Here is a 23,537-nt window from a genome sequence, read left to right as displayed (position 1 = left end):
GGGGAAGGGCTGGTTTCTCGTGATTAATTGAGAGATTGTTGAACGAGCGAGTGTCGCGTTACCACAAAGAAGGAGCCAAGATCAAAGACAGGGCGGGAAGGTTTTTCGCTGGATATACGTGTATATATTCGGTATGTGTACGTGTCGTGTGTACATGCATGCTCAAATATGTGCATATATATGTGTATGAGTATACATATATATGTACATACGCATATGTAATACGTATGGGCTCTCGAACAAGAACGACTCACGCTCTGGGGGAGTAAAGAGTAGTGGTTGGATAAGAGAAAAAAAAGAAATAGAGAGGAAATGTGTAGAGAGAGGTGTGATACCACGTGAAATGTTCAACATGCTGCCAAGCCGCCGAGCGTCATATCTCGTAGATACGGCATCAAGTCCGATTTCTAATGTTAACGTGTTTCATTCTACGTGTTTCATTGTTGGTTTATTTAAACGTTACGTTTCCAGCATGGTGTATCCGGAAGGTTAAATATTATCCTTTGCTGCGAACGACTCTCTCGGATNGAGAGAGAGAGAGAGAGAGAGAGAGAGAGAGAGAGAGAGAGAGAGAGAGAAAGAAAGAAAGAAAGAGAAAGATCACCGTCATCATTCTCTCGCATTACTCTCACAGATATCTTCTTCACTCTTCATTCTTGTATATAGGTAATTGTAGGAAATGAATTCAGCGCGCGCAAACGATTACATACTCGAACATACGTATCACTTGTTAAGTGACACGCTTCGTTTAAAACTCTAGTTGAGGGTTACTTACAGCGTTAGAGAAATGTAACTTTTGCAAGATAAGAAAGAGAGAATGAGAGAGAGAGAAAGAGATTATATATAAATATATACATACATACATACATACATATATATATACATATATATATATGTATGTATGTATGTATAGAATCGTCGCGCGAAAAACGCATGTCACGTGCATGCGTATTAATATGTTACAGCGTTGCTCTCGACTTCTCTAATCATAAGCTCATTAACTCCCGAGCGGAAATTCTCGCGAGGCGCATCGCGTGTATGCGACGGATCTCTTCTCACGTGTTCTCCACCACGATTGCACAATGATACCTTACGTCGTCCGATTTCGATTTTTCTTCTTATCGTATCGCATGGGGTAGCATGACAATATAAAAGCATATCTCGTTTTCGAGCGACCTAATAAATGATAAGCGAGTAAACCCGCGCACATATACACACACAACACACACAATCACACACGATACATATACTCACCTCTCGAATAACGCGAATTCTTCTCTCAGCACTCGGTAACCGTTCTCTATCGATTCTACCTTGGAATGGCCTTGAACGTCACCTGCGTCTAAAGCGAGGAATAGAAGAAAAAAAAAAGAAAATCCGATAATCGTAGTTTTCTATTAATTCTTTTGATACGAACGCGCGAACGAAAACACGAAAGAAAGAAAAAAGAAGAAAAAAAAAACATTCGACAGTATTTTCTTAATTCGTTAGTTTAGTTAGAGGAAGAGAGTGCCATCGCCCGTAGCGCGCGTCCATTTCTGAACCGCGTCGAATAACGAATCATTGTGTATCGATGAACAAAAAGGTGTACGTGAATACCTTCCGAAAGGGTATCGCGCGGACCCAGGGCAACGAAGAGAAGCCCGTCGTCGACGAGCGTCGCGCTCCGTCGCTCCTTGGCTCCTGCTCGCTCTCCTTCGGCGGGTTGAACGTATAATATCAAAAACAATATAAAATATGGTATAAATAAATGCTCTGTACATAGTACTGTTGATATAATCTTACTACCGATGTAATAGTCATTATATGAAAAGGGAAAATAAAAATTAACTTAATTCATTAAAGCCGGCCGTATCTGGTAGTCTTGTGCTCTTCTTCACCGCAACCCACTGTTTCGCATTTCCGACACACTTGACGCTACTTGACGGCACAATTGGCCTGTTCTTTTTAGCTGAATTGGCTGCACTAGCTCGAGAAATTCACGCACACCGAAGCGTGAGAATCTCGTGTGCAAGATTCATACGTTTCAATCGGTCTGTTCTTCTTAGCTGAACTGGCTGCACTAGTTCGAGAAATTTACATACACACTAAAGTATAAATGAAGCGTACACACGAGATTCTCACGCTTCAGTGTGCGTAAATTTTGCAAACTAGCGCAGCCAGTTCAGCTGAAAGTAATAGACCAAATAGGTTTGCTTCTTTTTCCTGCTCTGGCTGCACTAGTTGAAAAAGTCTGCGTCCCGATATTCACTGTCGGTACTGCAAGTCTAGTATACGTAACGTGAACTATAGATTTGTAATAACTAGCAGGTGAATGCCGGGACGCACGCTTCTTAAAACTAACAGTGCAGGAAAGTCGAAAGATTTCAAGGCGCGAGTTCAAGCTGCTCGACGGCTGCTTTTCGTATTCACGATTGATTACAATTTATTATATCGTTAATTTCGAATAAACCGACATTATTGCCGACACCTTGCCGCCTCGACATTATAACGGCGCACGTATCGGCTCTTTTCTCTCTTTTTTATCCAAGAATTCACGACCTTCTCGCTAGGCCCGTAACGGAGTTGTCTTCCTCGTCTTTCTCGAAGCACTAATAATACTTATCACGTATTTTTAAAGTCATCGTCGTCTTTTTCCTTTATTCAGGGGCGCGCACATAATTAGCCGCGTTTAGCTACGTTGGCCGGTCGGTCAATCGGTCGATTGGCCGGTCGATCGAAGGCAGACGACACGACGTCGTACGCCGCTATTATGCACCGCCGATGAAAAAGCTGAAGAAAAAGTCGGACAACGGCACAGGTGCGTCGTCAGGGTTGCGGCAGCAGCAGCAGGTGGTCGTCGGGATGGCAGGCGGGTTGAACGTAAACGCAGCGGACACGTCGGAGTCTGCGAGCCGGATCTGCAGGGACTTCCTGAGGAACGTCTGCCACCGGGGCAAGCGTTGCAAGTACCTGCACGAGCGGTCCGAGGACGACCCGGTGGAGGAATACACCTTCTGCCACGACTTCCAGAACGGCATGTGCAACTGGCCGGGCTGCAAGTTCCTTCACTGCACGGAGAGCGAAGAGAAGCGTTTCCGGGCGACCGGCGAGCTGCCGCCCCACGTCCTCAACCGCTCCAAGAACGGTAACACCGACAAGTCGGACTTTCCACTCTGCAAGGATTTCATCAAGGGCAGCTGCCAGCGGGCGAACTGCAAATTCCGCCATTGGAAAAAGGAGGAGCCGCAGCACAACATGATGTCGCCGTCGCATCACAACGCGTCCAGGCCGCAGCATAATTTCAACGGAACCACCAACGGCAACGGCACCGCCGGCGACGTTCGCAGATACGAGGAGGACAGAAAGTAAGCGTCGCACTCAGAGTCAATTACTCGGTGTGTCTTGAGCAAAGATTAGATCCTACGTCATTTGGTGATTCGCTCTTGACGCATTACACACACACACACACACACACACACGCGTGCTCGCGTCTCGCCTGTGTGCTGCCGCTTCGTTTGGCTGCGGTCAGCAGAAGTTATCGTTCAACCGGACTCGAGCAAGTTCTCCTGGTGCCTCTCGGTGTCCAATTTTATTGGGTTGTTCGCGATAAATTCGCACAGGGATTTTTATGAAACATTCAAAGTCGATTCGTTTGTTGTTAAGTACTTTATTTATTTATTTATTTTTTTTTTTGGTTTTTTGTCGACGACAGGTCACCGAAAAAATATAGTTAAAAAACCGCGTTTTTCAATTTTTCCTCGAAAAGAAATCGAGAAAATCCACGGAAAATGTGAGAAAGCGTTTTTCCCAATTCTTTTTATTTGTCCGCGGAAAAAAACTTGGTTTTTCCGAGCCTTTAAAATTATTTTAAAAAAACGGTCAATGCATTATTGAATAAAGTTGCATGCCCAGCTATAAAAGTAGCGACCTTGGATCCTTCGTCAAAAATATCCCTATAAAATTACCGAACAACCTGATATAAATATCCAATATTTGGGGAAAATAACACGCAGAACATGAAGCGAAGAGGCAGTTCCATTTTCTTCTGAGCAAATTTGTTTCTCAACTCGCCGGACGGCGAGGAGCGTGGTACTTAAAGGCTTCATGATTATCATGCGCCTGAGCCTGGATCTACAATAGGTGTAGTAAACGTTTGGCCTTCGCTTCGAGCAATAAAATGTGACGTAATTTCTGATAAAAGACGCCTCCCCGCGCTGCCAAAAGTCGTCACAGCCGTTTAAATCCTAGAATTTGCGACGCCTCGTAGCACTAGAAACGCTCTTCGCTAGAAACTATGTTACAATTTAGCGCGAGTGCGTTGCAATTTTTACAATTTTACAAGCAAAGTTATGATTTTTCAGGCAAAAGGTTAAATTACACTTGTCGCAGATCCAGCCTAATTGACGTATTCTTCTGGATCTATCAAGGATCTAAAAGCTTACTTTAATCACAGAGAATCATCATTAAACTCTCGCCGCACGCCGGCTTCTGCTGGATTCAGCCGTCGACTCCGATAGACCTATTCTGTAACTTTTAACGACAGTTTCGTTATCGTTGCCTTGTCGTTATATTACATGACGTGACAGAAAGCTGCGACAAAGTAACAATAACGACACTGCCGTTAAAAGTTACAGAATAGGTCTGCGTGCGCTCTCAATCTCTAACCGTTCGCTCGTTCCTTTTCAGCTTCCATTGGCAGATGGAGGATCAGCACAACAACTTGGTGACCAACAACGGTTACAACGCGTCGTCGCATCCGGCCGATTACATAGGGCCGCCGGAGCCAAAGAGGCGGATAGTATCGGGCGAGACGGTCGTCCACTTCGAGGCGTCGCCGCTCATGGGTCAGCACACCACCCAGCCAACGGTCACGTCGGGCTACTATTATCCCGTGATAAGCAACGAGGCGCGCGCGCTCGTGCTCGAAGACGAGAATACGTTCTTGAGGAAGAAGATCGAGGATTTGAAGAAGCAGGTGAGGCGTACGCGAGGATCTCTTTCTCTCTCTGTCTATTTCTTCATTCCAATTCTCGACTTTACCTTCTCCGTTCTATTTCGGCCCAGGTCAGCGACCTGACGGCGACGAACGAATTCCTGCTGGACCAGAACGCACAGCTGAGAATGTCGGGCAAGCGGACGAACGTGACGGCGGTGACGGTGCCGGCGGTGACGATCACCAACACAGTGCCGCCGTCGCAGGCACCGACGCCTCAGCAGATGGTGAACGCGGCGGTAGCGGCGGGCACCCTTCGCACGGTCGCCGCCAGCGTAGCCACCGTCCCGGTGAGCATCGGCACCGTAGCGCCGGTCTCCATGGCGGCGGTTTCCATGGCACCGGTCTCGATGCCGCCGCCCATCGTCACCATGGCACAGCAGACTATCTCGATGAGCGGCTCCGGGCCTCAGGCGACTAATCAGCAGCCGCCCAACACGCAGCAACCCGCTAGCCTACCTCTGGCGATATCCGCCGCAACCGCGCCTCTCGTCTCTTACCCTATTATGTCCCAAGAGCTCAGGCCTGTGCTGCAATAGGTCACCGCCACGAGGCTGGGGAAAATACTTGCGTCGGGATAGAACATCGACGCATGATACCTCTGCTCTCGTGGCCGACTCGAGCATGCAGTGTGCGGAGTTACCTGCCGGATTTTCCCCTCACGTCTCGCATCTCTCAATGCGGCGGGTCGGAGCTACTCGGAGGGTGAGAGAATAGTTCGTGTATCTCGAGATCGACTCTTAACGCCCCTAAGTTTAAATACTGATTTATGCAGGCTGTAAAACGTTAACTTATGCTGGAACCTTAAGAAATTGACCAATCACAATCGATTGTTCTTCTCACACTTCGATTGGATCAACTTCTTACGGTTCCGGTGAGAATAAGTTTACGGTTTACGGCTTGCATAAATCAGCCTTAACTCGCGTAATGTATGTGCATGAAGAAATCAACAACCAGTTGTGATCGGTGCGGTAGAAGAATGTCTTTTGTAGACACACGATTGTCGCGTTGGCGGATAAGCCTTAACAGTTAATTATGCGAAGACCGATATAGAACGCGCCGTGAAAGGGACAAACGCCAATTGTTCGATTTAAAAACAGGATCTTTTAGCCGGGAGACATCGGCCATCTTTGTCCGTCGACAATCGTAACCGAGTCCGCGCGTAGGCGACGTCCCTACGCGCGATATATTTATCTTGTCCGGAAAGAGAGAAGCGTTCCTTTCCTCTGTGAATAACGTCTTGGAAGCATCTCAAGATTGATAATACGCTAAGCATCCGCCGGCGGCGGTTATGTATGTCCAAAGTGTGTATAGCTATAGAATAATAGAAGCGACAATCTGTAATCGCGCGAGATAGATGCGTCATGACATTACATTCTCCCTCATTCTTTCTTCTTTTGTCCTCCTATTTTTCCTCTCATTTAGTATCACACTTTAGTGTGTCATTTTAATCCTATTTCCGTAAAGCTTGAAACTTACAAATATATGTTTATTCAAATAGGTGAGAGGACTGTCGTGTAAAATAAAAAAAGAAGGCGTGAGTAAGGCTAGGTTAATACGTTAACATATAAAGGATTTAAGTATAATAGAGAATATATAAAATATAATAAATGTAGCATACATTAAGGAGGGTATGTGTGTCAAGCGGCAAAAGGGTTCGGCGCCGTTTTAAGTCGGTCTGATGTAACGTTTGATGTACCAATGTAATCTATACAATGTATATAGTATATCCTTGCTCTTATTTACTCGGGAAAAATTTTATACCTCCATTCTGATAAGAAAATTATGTGGTAACTTACGCGATAGTAGTACTTTGATCGATCAAGTACTTACATCATAGTTCTTTACCGGTTTCTTTGGTAATTTACTTAAGCAGTTGGTCATCCCTCATTTCTTTTCTATGAATGATAGGGTAAAAATAATGAATAATTTACGTTTAATTTGGTATGTGAACGCATAAATATTACACGTCTATACACACAATATACTGGTCTATGGAGAGTGAGTTGTAAATTAAGAGAGTGTAGGTTTGACTTTAAGTCATGTTTATTAGTCAACGGTTCGACATACTTGTATATATTTTGCTATAATTAAGTGTAAGAAATTGAGCACTGTGTACTCGTGTATTTTATATATGCATACAAATGTATAATCTTTTACGTAGAACTTTACGTNAGAGCACTTTATAAAAAAAAAAAAAAAGGAAAAGACGAATGTGACTTTTATTGTCGAATTCTGGCGAGCGTGAGATATACATGTTGTGTGAATAACGAAGTTGTGTGCACATTGAGATTTTCATTCTTCCAATTAATAAAAGAATATATGAAAAGGGAATGCCAATGTAGTGCAGTCTAATGTAAAGCCAGTAATTAACCGTTTTTATTTTCATATCCAGTATATATAATAAATGCAACTAATTAAAAATTACCATATCATACCACACACGCATACATACGTACACAGGCACGCAGCATTAGTATATAATCAGTAAAAGAAGAAATATACAATGCTATCTATCATCATTCTACTCTTCAATATAAGATACTTTTTATATTGTTTTCGTTGCATGAAGCATCGAAATATTATTTTTTTTTTTATATCGGTTTGTACATATTATGCACTATTAACGCACACAAGTATGTATATAGATGAAATCACTGTACATATCGTACATATCGTTCGATTACTAGGTATTATTGTAACTGAAGGTGTTTTACAAGAGAACACGCAGATAGTCACGTGTAAACGGAACGTAATTACAATTTATACAGCTTATGATACACTCGAGCAAACATTTTCTGTCTTATTTTTTTCTTATGGAGAAAAGCAAAGTGATTTTATTGTACAATGAGTTAACTTGCTCAGCAAGACCGGATTTGTAATTTGTGAGTTTGCGCATGACAATGAAAAATGCGCAATTCAATTACTGTTTTCGCCTGTTTTATACGATATTTTTTGATTTTGCAAATGCATTATTGTACGTATAAATTTAATCGACAAGTAAATCAACCGATTCTACTAACGGTCGGTTAATTCGGTTAAAAAATAATTTCATTTCTTGTTGGAATTTTTGTTCTTCAACCAGTAAGCGCCAGCTAACAGTACGGTACAGCAAAATCCAACTAGACAACGCAATTTCCAATGCTGCTTGGAGCACCGTAACACGTTAATCACTTTTATAGTCTGTTCTCTGGTATCGTTCTGACTACCGGAATTTTCGATTACAAAATTCGCCATTTCTGCTTTCTTCTCCAAGGACATCTGCGTCGCTACTCTTACCTTCGCTTTAGCTTCTGTAAATCCATTGCGTTCTATCAAACGTTGTAACTGTAAGTCTTCCTCGCTGGAAGAATTGAAAAGAAACAGAGTTAAGTGTTTCACAGGATCTAAGATCAGTTCTGTACACCTCCTCGATTTGAAAATCTATTCAACATTATTTTTATTCAAGCACCGACTGAGATAAAATTATACTCACCATGTTACAACAATAATTTTGTGCAAGAAATCTAACATGTGTCCTGTTTCAAAGAGCAGAGGCATATCCAAGATGATGAAGGGATGGCCTTGTATAAAGTATCGAAAAACTTGCCAATAAATTTTTTTATATATATCTGGATGCGTAATGGCATTGAGTTTTCGTCTCTTTTCGACATCATTGAATATTAACTCGCCGAGTTTGGCTCTGTCCAAGTATTTAGTTTCTAAGAATACTTCTGGACCAAACTCGCTTCTTATCTTATGCCATGCTGGCTTCCCTGGTTCGACGACTGTAAATATATATGTGATATATATATATATATATATGTGTATGTGTATGTGTGTGTGTATATGTAATTTAATTAATACCACAATAAAATTAGATGTTTTTAGCTTTTGTATTTATTTTGTCGTAAATCTCTGTAATAGTCTGATGTGGTCCATAATCTTTTCTCAGAGATGAGTATTTTTAAATATACAAAATAAAATACATAGGATTACAGAGAAAATTGATCATATAAAAATACATTTGGTGAAATATTAAAACAATGAATTTGCTAAATTTATCAATGGCATGTTTCAATTGTAAGTTACCGAAAATAAATATATAATTTTTCCATGCTAGAACATGTGACCCTTCGAAATTTGTTTACAAACACTACGGCTGAACTATAATTTTTTGACATGATTTCATTTATGATTTAATATACATTAATGTATTCGATACAATGACACGGTAAATTGCAATTTATCTAACCTTCTCGGGCAATTATATCAGCATCTATAACAGGAATACCATGTTCCTGAAAAACAGCGGCGACTGTGCTTTTTCCCGTGGCTAAGCCGCCTGTTAATCCAACCAGATACATCTTGTAAAATGCAAGTTTTATATAAAATTACACAATGAGAATGAAGCAGACGATAATCAAATGCAGACAGTTGAATGATAACGGTATTCTCCATGAACCGTGATAGAAGGTTATAATTCGATCTTTTTACCTGAACTTTCTGCACTAGTACACATGATATACACATGAAGTATGGTTTTTAGCAGTAATATTATGCTTTTGCATACTGAAAATAGATTTATAAAGCTATAAAAATGTTCCTAGGGCCATTTGAGAAATAAAATAAGAAAATAAAAAGAAACATTCGACCAGTCATCGAGTCGTGTTACTTGAAAATAAAAAGGTTTTTTAATTTATTATTGAAACGTAAAGCGTGAAAATATAAATGTCTTTTGAATTATTATTGAATCGTAAAACTTAAAAATAAAAGGACGTCTGTAAAACCAGAGACATACGATGCTTGTTTTCATGCTGGATTGTTTGCTAGATGGAAATACTGCGTTTTGATTGGTGTATTGTTATCCGTTTTTGGAAATGCGCCAATCAGAACGCAGTATTTCTATCCAGCACGCATCGTATGCCGCTGATTTAAGTCGTCCTATTACTTGGTAATAAAAATGCGCCTGACTTATCATTGAGTTGTGTTACTACGTAAAATTTTCGTTAAAAACGGTAGCGACTCGTAGCGGACAATTTCGAATTAATTTCCACGATTGAAATAACGGGGCTAATGCCCGTATCAGACTAAAGATTAGGATTGAGATTGGATTAAAATTTAAGTTTAATGAATCTTGTTCTGTTTAGCCAAATTTTAATTTAATCTCAATTCTAATCCGTAGTCTGATACAGGCTTAAAATATCATTAGACCCGTTATTTTTTGCGAGTGATGTCTAAATTGTAAATTCTCCGCTACCAGCCACTACCTATTCTTATTGAAGACTCAAGGTCGTAGTACGACTCAACGATAAGTTAGACGGGCTTTCACTGTTTAATTAATCTTACTCAACAATTGATCAGACGTACTTTTATTTTCATGTTTCACGATTCAGAAAATTCCAATGGACTGCAACTTTGGCGAAAATGACGATAATGAGATGAAATATTGTTTAGGTTTCGAGAAACATTTTTAGATTTAAATTTCTAATTTTTAGATATATTCAATTTATAATGTTTTTCGCTAATGTATATCGAGTCGAATGAAAAGTGGCGATTTTGCGATTTCATCTCCCAGTTGAGTTTTCACGTAAGAAATTTATGTATGTCAAAAATGTGAAAGGTGTATTTTAAAGTAGAAAATGTCAGGTTCCTATTCATCTTTAGCGAATGTCATACATCAATTCGTTCGCGTTTTGTGTGCAATCGAGGTCGAAAGAACGTTTATTTCTCCAACGTTGATTAATTTTATGTAAAAAAAATCGTATCGTAATCCGCGAGTACGCAAATTAAAACGAAAGACTCGAACTTTCAAACTTTGTAAATTTTGTAAACGCCACTTGCAATTTTTCATTCCCATTAAACTAACAAACTTTAATGAAAATATGAGCCTTTGACGAATCTTAACTTATGATCGTATCAGCATCGTAAGAAAGTGGTGAAATTTATGCAACACAAAATATGTCCTAGAGACTTCAAGTTGCAAAATGCTATCTGAACAATCTCATTATCCCAATTTTTGCGGGAGTTTCAGTATGTCGCATTTTATTCATCCGTCTTTATTCCGCCCTATTTTTTATTTTTAGTTCAATTTCGTGTCGTCGCCTATCGATATTCCGCGTAATCGGAACACCGCAGCCACTCCGTAGCTGTCTAACGTGCGCATGGTTTGTGACGTGCGAACGGTGTTTCTGTGTCGCGTATGTTTATGCTGTCCTCCCCTAAAACAGACCCGGCAAAATGGGCGATATAGTACGGCGAGCATCTGATCATATTTTAGAAGTGATATTCTCGTATCTGGACCTGCACACGTTGAGAAACTGCTCGTTGGTGTGCAAGAGGTGGTACCAGTTCCTCAACGACGAGAACAACCACGTGTGGCGGATGCACTGTATTAGGAAATTAGCCCAGGAGGCCCTCAGTTCGGATTTGTTGTCGTCTGTGCCTACGTACAAGTCGAAACTCCGTGCTTTCTATCACGCGTGGAATCCGAACGATTGCTCACGTAATATCTACATCAAACCTAACGGATTTACCCTGCACAGGTTGGCCCAGCGCAACGTTACCCCCTCGACTCGCTCATTACTGACGAAATCCACTCGTGTATCTGTGACGTTTGCTTTGCATTGTAGAAACCCCGTGGCGCAGAGCACAGACGCGTGTAGAGGTAAAATAGGTTTCCGGCATGGGCGACACGCTTGGGAAGTTATTTGGGAAGGACCGTTAGGAACAGTAGCTGTAATAGGAATTGCCACTAAAGAAGCACCTCTTTTGTGCCATGGATATGTAGCGTTACTCGGCTCTGATGAACATTCCTGGGGTTGGAATCTTGTTGATAACCACTTACTGCATAACGGAGATCCGCAGGGAAATTATCCTCTCCTCAATAATGCCCCCAAATATCAGGTATAAAATCTGTCCTTTATATATTATACATATATATTATGAAGAATTTTGTATATATATATGTATATAATGTTATGAAGAATTCTCTCCTTTTGAAATATTCCTAAAATTTCCACAACAATTATGCACAGGTTGGAGAGAGAATTAGGGTAATCTTGGATTGTGATGATAATACGTTGTCGTTTGAGAAGAACTATGAATTTCTAGGTGTAGCTTTCAGAGGTAAGGTTTTTTAATTATTCTTGAACATCGTGTGCATGTTTGTATCGCTATTTAAAGCTTGATACAATTATATGAGACTTCTCTTCCCTCTACATTCATTCCTAGAATGTGTCCCAACCTCTTAGAGCTTTTAGAGATTTAGAGCAAAACTGTAAGCTTTCATAAGCAACTTTGACAGGATTGCCAGATAAGAGATTGTATCCATCTGTATCTGCGGTTTACGGGAAAACTGAAGTGTCTATGGTATACTTAGGACCACCATTGGATGGCTAACACATTACGTTTTGAAACATATCCGCGAAAGTTAAGTATCTTAAGTAATTGCTTATGAATACATTTCTCAGTAATTTTTACCGGAAGACTTCTCTCGTTAGATGATGCCACGTTGTACAAATATTGCCATATTATTCCCAGATAAAATTTGGGTATCACCAGTCATTTTCAGCATATATGTATATATTAGTAATAAATTTGCCATATTTAATAGTCCTATGTGGTATTATCTATTATTATTATTTTAATTAAGTGTGAGAAGGAAAAGCAAGAACTTAAAACATAAAACAATGGTTATGTGAACCGATATATAGAAGTTGGTATGCAGACCGTCTAATCTTTAATTCCAAAGTACTAAGTCCATACATTTTAAGAATATAAAATATGATATATAAGTTATCTCGTTAAAAAAATATATAATATAACAAGCATCGTCTTTTGTATTTAATTTGAGTGTCATCTTTGTTTTGAATATTTTTTTTTCTCTTTGTTCTTTTTGATTTTTATATGTATATGTATTTTATATTGTTTTCATCATTTTCTTATATATTAAGTTGTATTGGAGCTTTGTCCGTTATAACATCGTACGATTTATATTGCTGCCATTGAAAAGATTCCGAAAATGGAGGAGCGAAGTGTACGTTATTTGTGAAATGTGGATTTGGTACTTTGGAATTAAATATTGGACAATTTGCGTACTAATTTCTGTATACTGCCTCATATCGCCATTGTTTTTATGTTCTCTTATAAGTTCTTGCTGTCTTTCTTTATTTTGGATTGAACTTCTTGGAGCCTAAACTTCTTCTTGATTATTATTATTTCTTTATGCAAAGAAATGTTTAATATATATACAATTCTTTCTTATTTTTGTAAGGAACTTTGATGTCATACTTCCTATATACAAATAGTATTTATATATCTCGATTTTTTATTTGCATTTATAATTTTTTATAGCATATGCTAAACTCCAGGACACTCGTTAAGATTTTACAATCCTTTGTTATTTTTTGCTAAGTAGTAAGGCAATGAACACATTGCATTCTTCCAGAATGCTCATTTTCTTTTAACACTTTTTAATGTATCTGTGTAACAACATTGTCATGAATGTAAAAACTTTTGTTGTTAAGGAGATTAGGAGAGGTGATAAGTCGGTACACGAGAAAATCCTTCTCGTTTTTCTGTGAAGCTTAACGTATAGTTTGCTTTCATGTGATTTGCTGCGTGTGGTGCGTATATGTGTGTGTGTGTGTGTGTGTGCAATCATCTATATACACATAGAAAGTTAAATAGAATTTTTACCGCGCGCGATTAATTGTATTTTTTCTTGTATTACAATAACCATACCAAAAATGGCTTTCAGGAGTAATTCTTCGCACGATAGTATACAGGGTGTCCCACTTAAAGTGTTCATTGAGTATAGCTACGTTATTTTTTGTACAAGAACAAATAGCGTGAACAAGAGTTGTACAGCGTGGTGAAGTCAAATAGTGACAGAACGGGTTGTTCTGCAAGGCCTCTTTCAACAGGCACGCCAGAAACACTGGAAATTATTCGTCCTAAAGGTAAAACTGGATTTTTTTTCTTTTTCTTTCGTGTAGTTTCTGTTCTAAGAGAAAGCGAATAAGGATCCGAACGCTCATAATGTACCACTTCGATTTAAGAGAGACGCAAAAGAAAAAACATCCAGTAATTCTTAAGCATTTCCCGGTGAAATGTATTTTTCTCATATTTCAATATTTAACGTCCTTATACGTGATCGCACCTCGATGCGATCTGACTTAGACTTTGGAATCAATATTCTAAAGTCTAGATTTAGGTTTTAAGCTATATATTAAGTTGCTAGTCGTATACCAATATCGTTTTACTATCTCGTGTATATGCCACTGTAAATTTTTATGCCACTATATTGCGGACGGGTGAATGCACAAGAAACATTTCGCTTTACCGCGTCGAGTCTTGAAAAATTGTCCCATTTTCATTGATCAAGTCTAGTAAATTTTTATGTTGATCGACATATACATATATACATATATAAATACGAAAAATTGTATATTGCAATCTATTAAGTCTATACATATATATTTATAAATAATACTGTTTTAATATAAAATTGAATACTGAGGCGAGAGATTATAGAACGAGAACTAGGTGTGATTAGACAATTATGTATAATGTACATATTTATTATATGACGATTGCGTTTACCGTATGTAGTGTTCGTGAATTAGTTTTTCTAAACTTTTGTACAGAATCGTGTAAATAGTGATTATAAATATTTGTGAAATAAACTTTATTTCATATGTAAGCATCGTTTCTTCTTGCGACAAACTTCCGCCATTAGTCTGTTTGTGATTGATGACAAACCGCTGTATAATGAAAAAAAAAATAATGATAATTTAAATAATGATTGAGAGAATAAAACATTGTCTTAAAGCATAAGTCTCATTTCTCAGTGTACAAAAAAAAAAAATATAGCGTTCGATCTGAACCATTTCCTTTATTCATTTTACCCAAAGTTTTACAATGCTTTCACAATTCGAACGCTAGTGACGGTAACAGTTACGTTACGTCCATCAATACCTCATCTCTCAGATATCTGACGACATCGGACTCGAGAAACCATCATGGCACCGAAACCAGATGCTTGCCTTTATCAGTATCGCGTATCGATATTGAACATGTTAAGCCCACCTTCCCCAGTTCACCTATCGATTCTGTTCGAGTGAAGAGACTCCCGAATAAAAAAGAACACACAAATTACCAGAGTGCGAATGTAAGTGGTACATCCAATATTGCCCTTAACTTTTCAGATAAGCGCAATCTTATTTGGCAAAAGTAATACTGTACAGTGACGAGAAACATATCGTGACGGTAATACTAACACTCCCACTGTACAAATTTGTATAAATTTCCACAAAAATATATATTAGCCAGTGTTGGGCGTTTATGCAGAAAATATACAATATATAATTTCATTATTCGATACGCATGATCCAAGTCAACGAGCAACAAGAGGCGACTTCGTGTTATTCGTTCACCCAGTTTATATACAGGACGTCTCACCAGCATCGCGTATTTTCTTCCTAGCTTTTGAAAAATGTCTCCTGTATCTCTAGTCTTTGTCCGACAACTGAGCTTAGAACTGAAAGAACCTACTAAGTCTCCATTTTAAATAAATAAATACGCAAATAAATAAATAGATACATTGCTACAAGTTCTCTTTACTCGTTAATCGTTCACAACTGAACATTATGAATAGTTCAACTTATAACAAATATCTGAAGGAGCAACGACGAGACATCCTGTGCATGTATGAAGTGACTGTTTAAGATATATTATACATATTATGCATAGGCTGTGCGCAAACAGCCAACACTGATACAACGAAGAGTTACTCTACGCATTATTTTCCTTCAACCGTCCCTAGTTTAGATTGAATTAAATAGTATGATTACATAATGATTACATCTTTGTCACGAACTTAATTAGGAGAAACTACTTCAATATTAATTACGCGATAATGCGTATCGGGTTACTTGCGTATCGCGCGCGCAGAAGACGTATTCGCCTATCTGTCCAATTGTAATCGATCTATCATGGAACGCAGAGTGCAATATGAAATCGTCGAAGCATCGTACCGCACACTCGAACCCACCGACGCTATTTACATGTCATATGTTCTACGCCGAGAACGAGAATTAACATATTTTTGCTCTTTTATTTTTGTACAGCGCGTATAAAGGCAACGAAGTTTTGCGACGTTTTACGAAATTGCGAACAGATGATGACGCACTGGCGACGCGTCTCGCGTCGTGCCAGACATTCGTACAATGCTGTCGATACAATCATAAATGAGGCTGAAACTGACGGGAAATTGATCCGCAGTCAATCGCAGGGATACAACCTAAATGCGCACGTGAATCCCGTGATACAAGTACATACGCATACGCTTTCTACTTCGAAATCTTCAACGCAGAAAAGATTCGTTGATTCAAGGAATATTAGCAATAAAGAATTTCAATCATGATAGCACTAATACAGGAACTTTTCTCTAGCAGCTTTCTTTCCTTTTTTTTTCCTTATTAATTCTACGAAATATATTTACATATTACAGGGGTATTCGGAAGATTCTAGAAAACAAAAATATATCAATTTGACCGATGACTTATCTAGTGTACTGGTATCCGTTATACTTCGTTTTATCAGGAAATTTCGTAGGAACGTACGAATCAAGAGGGAGAAAATTAATGTAACGCGCCTTACCCTAAAAACAAAACCAATAAATACTCCGGAACATTATGAAATTATCAGTAAGCATGTAGTGTTTATACATATATATATATGTGTGTGTTTGTATGTGTGTGTGTGTGTATATGCTGTTTTACATACATAGTTACCATTATATGATTATCCTTTAAATATACAAACAACGAAACTGCAAACTTTCATCGTACATCGCCCATTAAGAAAATATTTGACTCTTAAAGGATATTATAACCGTCACTTAAATTAAGAGCTCGTTTAAGTAAAGGGATATCTACGTAATCGTAACACTTCTCTATATGAATATCGCGACTACAGCTTCTAAAACGTATCTAATAGCTGTCAATATAATTTGTATCGTTAACGATGTTATCATGAAAATATTATATTTATTTGTGTGACCCGTCTTTTGTAAAATTCAATTGAATTAAATCTTTGGTAAAAAAAAACCTGAATATCGCTATTCTACGTTATAACTTTCCTTGATTTAACACCCTGCTACGCTTATATCGTATACGAAATAATTATATGTTGAGAGAGTTGTACAAATGAGGTATATCCCGATAGTCGGAGAAAACTCTCTTTCTCACCGCATAAATAATTCGTTAATCGTCTAATTAGGCGAACTTTACGATAGTATTGGACATGTGTATATATTAAGCAAAGACTTTTTTTTAAGTATAATAAAATAAATAATAACAAATAAGACAAAGTTGCACCATGACAAAGTGTTAATAAAGAGATATTTATTCTTTTGAATGAGTGAGGTTGTCCATTATAATAATTGGATTGACCCGTTTATCACAATGACAAACAGATATACGTAACATATAACAGATAATGTAAATTAATTCTCTTGTTAGTTAATATATGCGAATCACTTGATCTCCTATTTCGCGAAACAAAAAAAAGGAAGAGTTTTATTTATCGGACCGCTGACACAGTAAAAACACGCTCGGTGACTTGATCACATTCGACAGCTAACAATGGGGAAACTACTTATTGTTAGATAAAAGTAGACGTATTGCTTTTGGAGGTTTAATGCAATCCGTCAACGTATGCATTTGTATTTTGCACTAAAACACTCTCGACAATCCGATCAATTGCGTTAGCTTAAATACTGATCCTATCATTCCTGTCTATCTCTTTGAGACAGCTGTGTTCACGTTTTTAGGCCATATTTTAATAAAAAATATTTTAATTAAGAGCATATATGTGTTCTTTTTTATAGTACTATGCCAAAGACAATCTTACTTGTTACTAGTTTAATTCGCAAAACACTAGTATACACGTCTAATGCAAGAACTGGTACATTCTCGTGCAAAAATTAGGATCACGCTATTTGTAGTTCAAGTAGATTAATATGTCACTTGTGGTATATCTCACCCGACGGCATCCCCAAAAGGAATTCAAAAGTTCCTAGAGAATCGAACTTTTGTATGTTTATATGTTTATATTACAAGATCGCGTTAAGTTAATTTTCTCCGTGCAGTTCTATAAGTTAAGTCTCCATACTAGTGTCACTCTAACGCTATTATTATTATTATCATCATTATTATTATTCACACTAGTAACATAAATTCTGTACTATCAGGCTGTTATCTTTGAAAAAACTTCGCAAGTCCTGTTTTTTTTTTTTTTTTGGATTATTTCTATGTGGACAACAACATAGGCCGTCTCATTTCGCTATTCAGAGGTAACGTTTACAAAAAACGTTTCTATACGAAAGATAGAACCGAGACGGTTCTGAAAGAACACAAAGTGGATAATGGATGAATCATGCAAAAGCTCTAATGAGGATGAGGAGAGAGTCGTTTCCATTTTCTCGGATGAAAGCGCGAGGCGCAGTGAGCACACATACCAAAATTCTTTCACAGTGCACGACGTAACTGTGAAATATTTCCAAAAGTATTCCTCGTCACGAGAACTCGTTCAGCAAAGGGTTCAATCTTATAGGAACTGTCATATAAAAATATCTTCATATACATGACCAGTTTTGCAAATAGTGAGAGAGGGGGGGAGAGAGAGAGAAGGAGAATCGCGGATTCACTAAAATGAAAGTATATCTTATGTGTCGCAAAATGGTACGTCAGCTTTACAGCTTCCTATCAATCGCTACTATCAATCGAATTTAACAGATGCTTTCCGTCGCCAAAATGCTTCTTTACATTCTGTTATATTTATTATTAAGCTGTGGAAGCTCGCAGGATTTCACAAATTCCAAGCAGACAATGTTACGGCTCGTATTGGCATACGTTACGACATCTCGAGTTGCCTGGCTAAGAAGACTCACTGTGAAACCCGACGGACTTCCGCTTCCTATATAGTCTGCACGGCATATATATATAGGCAAAAGTCTAACGATGTAGTTGTCTTTCGAACTGTGTAAAATACATTGCAGTTTCGTTATTTGAATGCCTTCGTCGTTCCTATTGCATGAGTAAAAATGAATATAAAAATGCATGAGATGATCTGTTCATATTGCGTTTTTACCTAGTAGAAGATAGTGCAATTATTATTTTTAGGGTTGGCTATTCAGCCACTGTTACTGGACGTCAGCTTAAGCCTCACACTATCACTGAGACTCTTAATCTATGCACAGCGCTAGGCATGACAAGCATTTGGACAGAAATTCATATCTCGAATTGACTATTTATCGATCGGTATCACGGATTAACGGATTAAAACTAATACGATCACAACGATTGTACTAAGATCAAGTTACCTGTTCGATATCTCGTACGTGTACGTGTTGTATGAACGAGTTTTTTTGATCTTGACGACAAAAAATTTGTCCGCAACAGGAATGTGTTGAGTAATGTTCGTGTGTTAATAGTCTTTTTGTTTTTTTCGTGTGTTAGTGTGTTAATTAGATATTAAATAAGTATTAGTTAATTTTCCCTATCGCCCGATGTCTTTTTTTCTTTGTTTACTCGCACTGGGCCCTGAAGACAATGTTCGAAGGGTGTTATAATTAGATATAATTATAAATGCGTTAGTCTGCAAGGAAGAATAATCTGACACTCTTGTGTAAATAAGATAAGAATTGGTAAGTATCTACGCGACTACCAAGGTAAATGCGGATGGTGTAAAAGTTTTAGAAATCTACAAATAATGTCATCTTAGATGTTACGGTAATAAATACGTATGCGGGAATTACATACTCACTCAATCGAAAGGAAGTGTTTCATACATTTGCTGTAACGAATCTCGCTACCGAACTAATCAAAATGCGTATGGCCGTTTCCTGAAGTGTTGGATTCTTCGTGCACCTTTTCGTTCTGCTCGTATGTACAGTTTTTCTTTGGAATCGTGCATTCCAGTGACGGCTTAACCCTAGTCGGCGGAAACTTAGTTAAGAAGAAATTGGATCCATAACAAAATAGCTTGCACAGAACAGGGCATAATATTGACTGATGGGTAACTGCCCATATTCGATAATTTTGGCCTTCAAATGGATCCAAAACAGCTGCACACAACATGTGACTAAGATTCACTTGTACTGGCTGCATAGAAAAGGAAGGTAAAGATATTATTCTCAAAAAATACTACAGCGTAACACGAGATAAGATTGCACTAAAATTAAGAAACAGTTTTTAACTTAAGTTGGCAATCGTTTTAGATGTTTGATTATTTCTATACTTTTTTGTACTAATGCACAATCTTTTCTACCAATGTAATTTTATTTTATAATATTCTCAGGATATTGTCCTAATTATAAAGCATTCTAAAACTCGCATGTTTCAAGAGACTCGTTATGTATTAAAATTATAGTTCTCAAGCAGAAAGTTTGACATACGTACCAAGGCAACACTTTGAAGAATCCAAAAGTGATATCCTACATTGAGGCCGAAACCAAGAACCGACCAGCTCATATCGGATAGGGGTTCGATATTATATACACCTGACAGAGAAAATTTTTAAATATCCATTTAATATTAATTAAAACGGTAAGTAAAATTTAAGTATAGATAACTACCTCCAAGCCTCAATAAGTAGTATGGTATTACTAGCATCAAACCATGTTGAATATAATACATTGCTCTATCTGCAAATATCTGGAAAACATATACTCTCGTCATTTACAATTTGCATTCGGCTCAATGCCAAATTATATATTATGACTTACAACTCGAGACTCTGTCTCTGGAAATAGATATGCTAGCACCGGTCCATTTAATAAGTTCAAGTGTATCCTGAAGACAGCGGTGACTGTTGGACTAGGAGCTGCAGCCAGCAGATACAACTGTGTGACAAAAAGGCATCTAAATACAGTGAACTTTTTTAACATTGATACCAATCACATATCTGAAAACTTTTACTATTCATCTTTTACTACTCATTATTGAACAATTTTTAATCTAAGATCAAGGAAGCACCTAACTGCCTTGATACTCGAATCAAGATAATATCTTAAACTTACTTGTATCGCCGTTGTAATATGACACGGGTTCAACAAATATATAACAGTTCTGCTAGTGAATTTAAAACCGATCTCCATTCCTAGGACCAAAGACATCATGATTAACAGGACTCTCCTGCCGACATGGTCCTGATTGACATAGGCCAGGTTCTTTGGCAAAGTCACTCGCTTCAGGCCCCATACAATGCAGGATATGATAAATATGGATATAAACAATGTTTCTATTAATCTCCGTTTCAGCGTCAGGTAATTTGCACATTCTGGACCAACATTGCGAGGTATAGAACTATTTACACCGTCGTATGCCCACTCGAACATTGTTGTAAACTAATTTCCGCTTTAGAACTGAAACAACACAATCTGTCCTGTAATTCGATATCCTTATCGAAGCTTGTAATTGCTGAACTAAGACTATCAGAGCAGTCCACTGAGTCTGATTAAGGCGATCAGTTGAGTGTGTAATATAGTTAGTTTAGTATAACTGGAGAAACAAGTCAGCCCCAAAAAATAGTCATTTTTGGACCAACGCTAAGAGCTTATCGTTTATTGCCGAGAGGATTGCGAAAGCGCCCGAGCGTAGAACAAACGATTATTACGTTGGACGAGCCACGTTAGATCAAATAAGGTTAGCGAGAGATAAGTAACATTCGACTTGCGATTATCGTCCTTGACACTATCTGTCATTCATACGGCACGTACAATCGTAATTACCTAAAATAAAAGCTCCGGGAGGTGTTCTCGTCCGCGGCGCAAGGCGATCCGTACTTGCGTCGTGGCGTTATCTACACAAAAATCAAAACAATTTACATACAGAAGACGGACCGGAATCTCGGGGTAGACGTCAATCGCGGTCAATTCGAAACTCCCCGATTCGAACTGGCTCGAGCCATTGAGCGATCGGTAGCAAGATGTTCGCGCACTCGGCACCGCGGAGTTTCGTTGCTCGCCTTCTAGATGGCAGCATGTCCACCGAATGGGTCGAAAACCTGCCGATCGGGCAAATTCGAGCTCAAAGCGAATCATCAATTTACATTGCGAAATAAGGGACGAAAGGTTGATTCAGATCTTGTCTTCTCGTTGCGCTAAGTTTCGCGAAGAACGCTGTGATCGTCACATCGCGACGTGTATTCTTTTATTTTCGCGAAATTGTAATTGCACTATCTACTATCGAGCATCGATAATGCTAGGTAAGTCGTCACACGATGGCGTTGGCACGCATGAATTGTCTCTATGCGGTACAATATTTAGCTATTTTCAAGGGCGCAAGATGAATTTATTGTTAATATCCAACTATGGTCATTTGTTAGCACTACGTTATTAACGTTACTTTCTATACTTAAAATAAAATAGACTTATACTTGAGACTCGGTGAAAGAAAGAGGAATAGAAAAAAATTGGGCGGAGGTACAGAAGGTGCAGCTAAGAAAGAGCAGACTTAGGTTCGCGCCCATAATGCAACATTCGAAGTGAACTTGTCGTCGTTCTTTCTTTTTGGAAGATTAGCAACGCGCAACGGTCATGCCCACTGGTAAGTCCGTTTTCTGCATATTTTACGTGTCGATTTCGCGTACGTTTCGCGTAGAATATGATATAAATCGCGAGATTAAAGACTGCATTATCAGGAGGTCGTTATATTTCGTGTTATTTATGCCGGAGTAGCTCGTATCGACGCGAGATTTCGGAAGGGTTAGTTCGATCAACTTTCTGTACACTGAATCAAAATGGCGAATACAATTGTTGTAACATATATAATAATTAAGTAGGATATGGGATGCCAATTTTACATGACTTTTCATTCACATTGCGTAGGTCATCGATAATCCACGATTATCGCATTATATATAAGATACATCTTATAATATTTATAAGACACAGAAATCATTATTATGAAAAGGAAGAGGTAACATAATATATGCGCTATGCAACTTGAACGGAAAGTCTAATGTGGACCACCGATGATCTACGCGATATGTAACATATTAAACGATGATGTCCATGATTGAAAATATATTATTTTATCACACATATTAAATATATTTCTCTAATGATAAAAACAATCACTTGTATGATGAGCAATAATGACTCAGATAACACAATATTCAAAATCAGGGCACAAGACATTTAAGATATTTTTAAGATGTCTCTAAGACGTTTTACTTAGAGATGTCTTTAAGTCTTATGTACTGATTTAGGACATTGTGCTATCTGGGGATGTAATAAAGACGATAATAAAAATGCAATAAAACGTCTGTCGACATTTACAGGAATAACGTTCTCTTAAATGGACGATAGATATTATTATAAATTAAGGCTAAATGTTTCTGAATTTTGTAGCGTGATCTTTTCTGAATTTTGTAGCGTGATCTTTCATTTAGTTTGTAATTTTATTCTATCTTATTCTGCAATTATTATTTAATTATTCATACATGCTTATAATAGATTGTTATATAAGATATGCGTCCAAGATGGCGTTACGTGNTTTTGTGGGGGGGGGGG

The 23,537-nt window shown here is 38.2% G+C and overlaps 4 protein-coding genes across 6 annotated transcripts in view; 2 read left to right on the top strand and 2 right to left on the bottom strand.

Annotated features, from left to right (window-relative positions):
- The window catches only part of LOC106745782 (zinc finger CCCH domain-containing protein 10-like), a 14,657-nt gene extending 8,732 nt beyond the window's left edge, over positions 1 to 5,925 (top strand). The window contains exons 2-4 of the mRNA XM_014621702.1: positions 2,648 to 3,347; positions 4,669 to 4,957; positions 5,047 to 5,925. Coding sequence (XP_014477188.1) covers positions 2,764 to 3,347; positions 4,669 to 4,957; positions 5,047 to 5,514 — 1,341 coding nt within the window. The 5' untranslated portion in view covers positions 2,648 to 2,763 and the 3' untranslated portion in view covers positions 5,515 to 5,925. The remainder of the gene's footprint in view (positions 1 to 2,647; positions 3,348 to 4,668; positions 4,958 to 5,046) is intronic.
- Positions 5,926 to 7,781: 1,856 nt separating this feature from the next.
- LOC106745780 (dephospho-CoA kinase) lies at positions 7,782 to 9,464 on the bottom strand. The gene is made up of 3 exons (XM_014621700.1): positions 9,210 to 9,464; positions 8,451 to 8,742; positions 7,782 to 8,318 (listed from the first exon to the last, which is right to left on the bottom strand). The coding sequence occupies exons 1-3, from the start codon at positions 9,319 to 9,321 to the stop codon at positions 8,027 to 8,029; spliced, it is 696 nt and encodes a 231-aa protein (XP_014477186.1). The 5' UTR covers positions 9,322 to 9,464; the 3' UTR covers positions 7,782 to 8,026.
- A 1,569-nt stretch (positions 9,465 to 11,033) lies between these two features.
- LOC106745817 (F-box/SPRY domain-containing protein 1) lies at positions 11,034 to 14,803 on the top strand. 2 transcript variants are annotated; one of them, XM_014621764.1, is made up of 4 exons: positions 11,034 to 11,499; positions 11,587 to 11,860; positions 11,992 to 12,082; positions 13,716 to 14,803. In XM_014621764.1, exons 1-4 carry the CDS (start codon positions 11,195 to 11,197, stop codon positions 13,808 to 13,810), a joined length of 765 nt encoding a protein of 254 aa, XP_014477250.1. In that variant the 5' UTR covers positions 11,034 to 11,194; the 3' UTR covers positions 13,811 to 14,803. The 2 variants fall into 2 exon arrangements, with proteins under 2 accessions (XP_014477250.1, XP_014477249.1); XM_014621763.1 differs by lacking the exon at positions 13,716 to 14,803 and adding an exon at positions 12,261 to 12,788 and having other exon boundaries at positions 11,036 to 11,499.
- A 29-nt stretch (positions 14,804 to 14,832) lies between these two features.
- On the bottom strand, positions 14,833 to 21,901 carry LOC106745815 (transmembrane protein 164). 2 transcript variants are annotated; one of them, XR_001374554.1, is made up of 7 exons: positions 21,753 to 21,901; positions 21,042 to 21,386; positions 20,748 to 20,864; positions 20,598 to 20,676; positions 20,422 to 20,522; positions 19,787 to 20,124; positions 14,833 to 19,563 (listed from the first exon to the last, which is right to left on the bottom strand). XR_001374554.1 is itself a non-coding variant. In XM_014621762.1 (6 exons), exons 2-6 carry the CDS (start codon positions 21,357 to 21,359, stop codon positions 19,840 to 19,842), a joined length of 900 nt encoding a protein of 299 aa, XP_014477248.1. In that variant the 5' UTR covers positions 21,360 to 21,386; positions 21,753 to 21,901; the 3' UTR covers positions 14,833 to 19,839. The 2 variants fall into 2 exon arrangements, 1 of the variants encoding a protein (XP_014477248.1); XM_014621762.1 differs by having other exon boundaries at positions 14,833 to 20,124.
- Between the last annotated feature and the right edge of the window lie 1,636 nt (positions 21,902 to 23,537).

This window comes from Dinoponera quadriceps, unplaced genomic scaffold, assembly GCF_001313825.1.
Source record: "Dinoponera quadriceps isolate SergipeBrazil2010 unplaced genomic scaffold, ASM131382v1 scaffold1658, whole genome shotgun sequence".
NCBI lineage: Eukaryota > Metazoa > Arthropoda > Insecta > Hymenoptera > Formicidae > Dinoponera > Dinoponera quadriceps.
This window is presented reverse-complemented; position numbering and strand designations above follow the sequence as displayed.

What these genes read in the sequence shown, in the direction of transcription:
- LOC106745815 (XM_014621762.1), bottom strand. Translation starts at nt 21,359, where the DNA reads ATGTTCGAGTGGGCATACGACGGTGTAAATAGTTCTATACCTCGCAAT. An exon ending in CAGAGACAGAGTCTCGAGTT is followed by an intron (nt 20,677 to 20,747) that starts GTAAGTCATAAT and finishes TATGTTTTCCAG; the next exon opens with ATATTTGCAGATAGAGCAAT. An exon ending in TTCTTCAAAGTGTTGCCTTG is followed by an intron (nt 20,125 to 20,421) that starts GTACGTATGTCA and finishes TTTTCTATGCAG; the next exon opens with CCAGTACAAGTGAATCTTAG.
- LOC106745780 (XM_014621700.1), bottom strand. Translation starts at nt 9,321, where the DNA reads ATGTATCTGGTTGGATTAACAGGCGGCTTAGCCACGGGAAAAAGCACA. An exon ending in TGATATAATTGCCCGAGAAG is followed by an intron (nt 8,743 to 9,209) that starts GTTAGATAAATT and finishes ATATATTTACAG; the next exon opens with TCGTCGAACCAGGGAAGCCA. An exon ending in AAAATTATTGTTGTAACATG is followed by an intron (nt 8,319 to 8,450) that starts GTGAGTATAATT and finishes CAATTCTTCCAG; the next exon opens with CGAGGAAGACTTACAGTTAC.
- LOC106745817 (XM_014621764.1), top strand. Translation starts at nt 11,195, where the DNA reads ATGGGCGATATAGTACGGCGAGCATCTGATCATATTTTAGAAGTGATA. An exon ending in AACGGATTTACCCTGCACAG is followed by an intron (nt 11,500 to 11,586) that starts GTTGGCCCAGCG and finishes TTTGCATTGTAG; the next exon opens with AAACCCCGTGGCGCAGAGCA. An exon ending in ATAATGCCCCCAAATATCAG is followed by an intron (nt 11,861 to 11,991) that starts GTATAAAATCTG and finishes AATTATGCACAG; the next exon opens with GTTGGAGAGAGAATTAGGGT.